This window comes from Rhinolophus sinicus, linkage group LG03, assembly GCF_036562045.2.
Source record: "Rhinolophus sinicus isolate RSC01 linkage group LG03, ASM3656204v1, whole genome shotgun sequence".
Classification (NCBI taxonomy): domain Eukaryota; kingdom Metazoa; phylum Chordata; class Mammalia; order Chiroptera; family Rhinolophidae; genus Rhinolophus; species Rhinolophus sinicus.
In genome coordinates this window covers 189,897,969-189,903,968 of record NC_133753.1, presented here as the reverse complement: position 1 = coordinate 189,903,968, position 6,000 = coordinate 189,897,969, and the positions used below count along the sequence as shown (strand labels likewise).

Below are 6,000 nucleotides of genomic sequence, written 5' to 3'. Positions count from 1 at the left end.
TTGAAAGAATTGGCTTTTTCAGTTTGATCTTTAAGCTCCAACCCCACAGCACAAAATAGTCAACATGTGTTAAAAAAAATACTGCTGTTTCTTCATTTTCTAGTCATGTACTTTAAAAAAAGCTGATACAATTAGATTTTTCCCCCATTTTCTCAGATCTGTTCCTGAAACCACTCCTAAAGCTATTTATCTTAATTTTCAACACACACACACACACACACACACACACACACACACACACACACAGGATTTGTCCCCCATCCCTGGTGTGCACCCCCGAGGGTCACTGGGTGTCCCGAAATGTGAATACAGCCCTGTTTTGCTCACGGTTGACTTGATGCCCTTACATTCTTTTTTCCTATGAGGAACAATAGGATTATACAGCACTGAAAACAATGAACACAAAAGGCTTGCCTTTTTCTTTCTTGCTTGCCCTTCTAGCATATACTTCCATTCCCATTATTGTGTACACCAGCTGACCCATTTATACCCATTATCCATGATAAAAAATAGTCTGTCATTTACTGATCCTTACATTTATGTACAAAAGACAGACTGTAAAACTGCTGAAAGTAAGATACAATATTCATCGATAGTTCTTTTCAACTGCAGGTATGTCAACACACAAGCAATCACCATATTGTATTAGAGACATTTTATTGAAAATGCGAAAATAGGAAATGTATTATAGCCTAAAATAAATTACATAACATATACAGTATATATTTATATCTTTAAAATACTTTTGTGTTTAGGTTCTTTCAGTCTAGGAATTTCAACGAAATCAAGAATTTGCTGAACTGTGTCCATAATTTTTTTTTTTTAAAAGAAAAACCCGCTTTCCAAAACTTAGAAAAATATACTGCACTAAATGGTTTTCAAATGTGTCGTCTCAGGGAATATCACATAGTGACTCTGATATTGTTTATAAAATGTCTTGCTTTTTTCTCTTGTGGCGTGAGAGGGGAGTATACCTGGGATTACCGGTACCGCATGGTTATGACTGAGAGTGGCAGAACCAGGTAATAAATCTACTTCAAAGATTACGATATGGCAACCTGGCATTAGAATGCTAGATTATGACTTAAAGCTTCAGTTCACTTAAAAAAACTAAAATGTAAAGTTAGAATGCTCCATTTCCCTTGCTCTAGTGCCATCTTCAGGAAAGGTGAGTGAAAAGCAAGGCTTCAGGGAAAGACGCGGGGAAGGATGCTGACATTTGAAGATGCGCTTCTGTGACAACTTGAAAGAGTTAGCTCAGGTATGTACACGGCGGGGCAGGCGGGAGCTCACTCAGATGCAGGGGGAAAGGTGAAACGCGAGTGTCCCGTTGCGTCCGTTGGCTGTTCCCGTGGCTCCCAAACCTTCCTAGAGGACATCATTTCCATCCGTCCACCCAGCGCCTTCGTAGATCATTCCTCAGTGAGCACGGCCACTGCGGGCTGCAGCCGGTCACTGAGCCTCTGCACGTGTGCAGCAGACAGTTGACTCCACAGTGGGAGGCCACCGGGGTCACACAGCCATGTCACTGCGAAGCCAATCAAAGAAAGCCCCGTTGTAACCTGTGGATTCTTAAGAGAGATGCAAAGGGACAGGGTGAAGTCTGTGGCCAGCTGGGCAGTGGTGGCCGAGAAGCGATGGATGGCACAGCTGCAGTCCTTTGGTTCCAAGTGGAGATTGTACAGGGAGGCGAGAGGAGGGGACCGCTTGGACAACGAGGCAGCTAGGACTTCTGGGTTTTCATGAAGCGGGGGCATGAAGTCAATTGTTTTGTTGGTTTGTACAAAGCCATGGCAGAGACCATCTCTAGGTCCCCGCCTGAGTGTGGGCATACCCAGTATGCCAGAGAGTTTTTACATGAAACCTTTAAATCAAGGCCTCTTTCGTTACCAAAACCCAAACAGAAAATGCAATGGGAGAGGAGACGACACTGAAGTCCCATCACCACTGTCCTTGCAGTGCCGTGCGTCCCGGGCCTTATTCATTCTCCTCTCGCATTTCCACAATGTCTGCCCCCTCCTCTGCCGGGGGTATGTCCGTCATGGCCGAGTCTTCCCCCTCGGCGGCCGACTCGTTCTCCATCTTCTTTTTCTAGACCAAAGAAGACACATCAGCGGGGGCTGTGATAGGGACACATAGCAGAGCCAAGAGCGGGGGTGGGGGGGAGGCCACCAGGGGCTCAGACTTGGAGCTTGTTAATGGTTGGGTGACCTCACCCAGGCTGCTCCTTCGTTCATGGAAACCTGCCTGCACGTGAGGACGCCACTTCCCTGCAGCCCTTCGCCCCACCCCTGCAGCCCCCTTTTCCTGCAGATGAGCGCGGGGCCTGCTGTGACTGGAGTAGTCCTCCCTCTGGGCCAGTCCCAGATTTGCTGTCATGGTCTCCGGCCCTGCCCGCAGCCTAATTCCCGGTGGCTGCACTGACGTGCTGCCTGTCTGGCAGTAAATGGCCTCTCAATGCCTTGACCCCTTTTCCTGTGGAGATCAGAGCTCATGGGCTCAGCGGAGACCCTGTCACTACCAACACCTTCAGCACCACCCACAGGCCAACGCTGCGGTGTGGCCCCTCCCTCCAGGACCCTGCCCCCTCTGTCCCCTCTCCCCTCTTCCATCAGCTTAAATGAAATGCTCAGTAATTATAATCATTCCCTTTCCCCTCTTTTCTTAATCATATTTGCCAGGTAAAACCCCGACCTTGGTCTCCACGAATTTCAGTTGTCACCACCCGGCTCCCATGGCTGGGGGAGCCCACACTAGTGTACCCCAGGGGTCTAGCCCTGGACCCCTTCTCCTCTCTCTTACCTCCATCCACTCCCTGCTTAATCTTGTCCCTTCTCTGTTGAATGAATAATGTAATATGGGGTACCCGCTCCCTGAGTATTCATAACTTTTGAAAGGAAAGAAATATACCCCCAAAATAATTAGATACACTAATTTTACGCTGCAGTATAAACTAATCCTGTGCTAGTAATAGGTTCAGAGTATGTAAATACTGTGTGTGTGTGTGTGTGTGTGTGTGTGTGTGTGTGTGCGGTGTTGGTGGTGGGAGTCAGGAAGCACTTCCTGCAGTGGGTGGGAGCTGGATTGAAGAGGGCAAAGCATGAGAGACGGCATCCTGAGCACACATTTTCTAGGCTGGTCCTTCCTTAGTGAGCAAGGCTGAGTTTATAAGAACTTAGGGGGAGGACTTGGTTGCCAGGGAAATCACCTTTCCAGGATTTTCTTGGTTGGTCAAAACCATTATTTAGTTTCTACATCATTTAACTCCCTAGAGGCAATAGTAGGAGGCAGGGTTGTAGATCCCAATTCTTTTAGTTGCCCCTCCTGAGAAATACGGCTGCCTTCTGAAGCAAGGTGGGCGTGAGGAATGAATGACTTCCCTAAGAACGTAAGAAGGTGTCCCCTCATTAGCAGACCTGACCGAGGCCTGAGCAACTCTGGCGGTGAGGGCTGCTCACATGCAGAGGGTCCCTGGGGTCCTGGTGGGCAGTGTGGGCCCAGCTGAAGTACAGGATGAAGGTGAGGTGTCCCCACCACTGTGGGTGGTGGGGACCCACTCAGGTCTCCCTACACCTGGGAGGAGGCATTGCAGTCACGGCAGGTGCACGTCAGTCGCTATATCTCACCTGTTTCCGATAGACGTAGCAGGCTGCTATGGCGACCATGGTGGATTCTCCCACAAACCCTGCGAGGAGGGAGCCCACGCCCAGGGTGGCTCCGTGTACCCTGGGGATAAGAACCCAAAGACCATTTGTCATTAAAGCCCAGTTGAGGCACACACTGAGTCAAAACCCAGCCAAAACCCAGGAAGGGTGTAGACAAAAGAGGGACCAGACAATCGCATTCGAGATCTGCACTTAATAAATGGTTTACTTTTGTGGGGAGGTGACCTGGACACCAGGCAGAGCCATCTCCCACTCCCCACTAGGTTGCAGCTCAGCGTCCGCTGTTCAGGCCACTTCCCCTCACTCGTGAGCCTGCAGCCCCTCCCAGCCTCCTCTCACACAGTGCGAGTTTCCAAGTTGAAGGGAATGACCACCGCCGCACCCCAGGAGACGGGGGCCACAGCGGGTGCTCAGGGATTACCGTGGGGGGGCCTGACCCCGACAGTACTTTTCTAGGATGGATGGCAACAGCTTCCTATGAGAGCCCAGGTTCTGCATCTTGAATTCTAGAGGTGCTTGGGGATGTCCCGTGAAAAGGCAGGGGGAGGCCTCCGGACAGAGCACTAAGCGGCAGAAGGACCCACAGCCCCACGGCCCCGACAACATACCCCAGGTAGGGCAGGACCACGAGGCTGGTGATGAGGACGATGATCCTCAGCACGGAGCTGGGCGCCAGCACAAAGGTCTTCTTCAGTGTCATCAGCCACCCGGTGAAATGGGCCCTCACGGTGACTGAGGGGAGAGCAGAGGACTTGTCAACCACGGCCTGCTTCTCCAAGTCCTGCACCCTCTAGCGTCCAGCTTCCGGCAGCACCTACGCGGTGCCCGGGCAGCAGGTTGAGACCCAGGCCTTCCTTTGCCCTGGGCAAGTCACATCCCCTTCCTGCCAGGTTCCTGATGCCTGCTCTGGGCCTGGGCAGCCGTGTCCCTGCCTCAGCGCCTGCCTCATCACAGCCCTTAGCGTCAAGGCAGCGGGCTGCTGCGGGCAGCTTCCTTCCTCCATTGGAAGGAACCCAGCAGGATGCCCCGCGGGGCCCAGCCTGCTCCTTGGATGGTCCTGTCCACTCCTGCCACCTCCAGCCCCAACTCCACCCCAGCCTCAAACTCTGATCATTCCTCTCTAGAAAACTCAGAGAAAAGAGGCAACTTGACAGTGATCCAGTTTGATTGTGGGTGAGGAGGAAAGCTGGACCAAAAACCTTCCCCACTGAGCCTAGGGCGGCGTGGAGACCAGAGGCCTCGGGGAAGGAAGGGTGCTGCTCTCGCCCGGTGCCCGTGTTCCCTCCACACCTCTGACCACGCACATGCACTGCGGTCATCCCCATCTGCCTTCCCCCAGTAGCTCCCTGTCTGTCTGACATGCCAATCCTTCACAAAGACCTCACCCCTCTCGCCATCCAGACCTGAGTGCAGGAGGGCAGGGCGCCGGGCCTGAGCATGAAGGAGGGTACCAGTGATACAGACTGAGTCTGCTTGTGGAGGGTGCACCCCCTTATTGGGAAGAAGGGCCCTGAAGGTCTAGATTTGATCTGACCCTGGAAGGGGTTTAAGGAGGCGTCAGGCCTAGTCCTTTATCCTTGTGGGGTGGCAAAGACCTTTAGAAGGGGAAGAAAGTGTTCATGCCTGGGGTGAAAACTCACGTCCAGGCTCCATCTGGAGATGTTTTCCTGGTGTAATGGGCGGAGCTGTGTATTTCAGAGGCACAGACACATACTTGGGTTTGGTCGAGGGCAAGCGTGAGGGCCCCCAGTGGAATGCTAACCTGGTTGTCCTACACCTAAAAGGACAGGTGGAGGCTGATTGATGGCTGTCTGGAAGCCCTTAGTCTGACAGGTGAGGAAGTGGAGTCAAGAGGAGACTACAGGTGAGTCCCAGCCCATCCTAGCTGGAGTTCTCTGGGACTTGCAGCCCCAACTTTAGAGACTGGGGAGTGATGGCAAGTGCCTTAATCTCCAGCGAGTGCAATCTCCTCTAGGTGGCGTCACCTTCCAAAGCCTGTCTCCCCCAGGTGGCCCTGACCAAGACCACACACCACTCCCAAGTCTGTGCTCTTTTTGTGCCTCCATTTCTGCCACAGCCGGGAAGTTGACACCCAAGAGGCCCAGCCTCCAGGAATGCTTGGCGGCTAAGAGCAGGGGCAGCTGTGTCCTGACTCAGGGACAGCACAGGGCTGGCGGATGCACCACTGGCCCTGACCTTGACTACTCTATGGCCCATTTCTAAACCTAATTGTGGCTCTTCAAATTCTGGCGTAGCAGCTCAATGATGTAGGTGGAATTTTTGGGCAATAAAAATTTTAACAGGTAACGACACGCACTCGGTGTGAAAGGGAATA

At 52.0% G+C, this 6,000-nt stretch overlaps 1 protein-coding gene across 1 annotated transcript in view; it reads right to left on the bottom strand.

Moving 5' to 3' along the window:
* Window positions 1–640: 640 nt before the first annotated feature.
* The window catches only part of ANKH (ANKH inorganic pyrophosphate transport regulator), a 125,030-nt gene continuing 119,670 nt past the window's right edge, over window positions 641–6,000 (bottom strand). The window contains exons 10-12 of the mRNA XM_019753533.2: window positions 4,274–4,397; window positions 3,627–3,726; window positions 641–2,091 (exon numbers count right to left, since the gene is read on the bottom strand). Of these exons, the coding sequence (XP_019609092.1) occupies window positions 1,978–2,091; window positions 3,627–3,726; window positions 4,274–4,397 (338 nt within the window). The 3' untranslated portion in view covers window positions 641–1,977. The remainder of the gene's footprint in view (window positions 2,092–3,626; window positions 3,727–4,273; window positions 4,398–6,000) is intronic.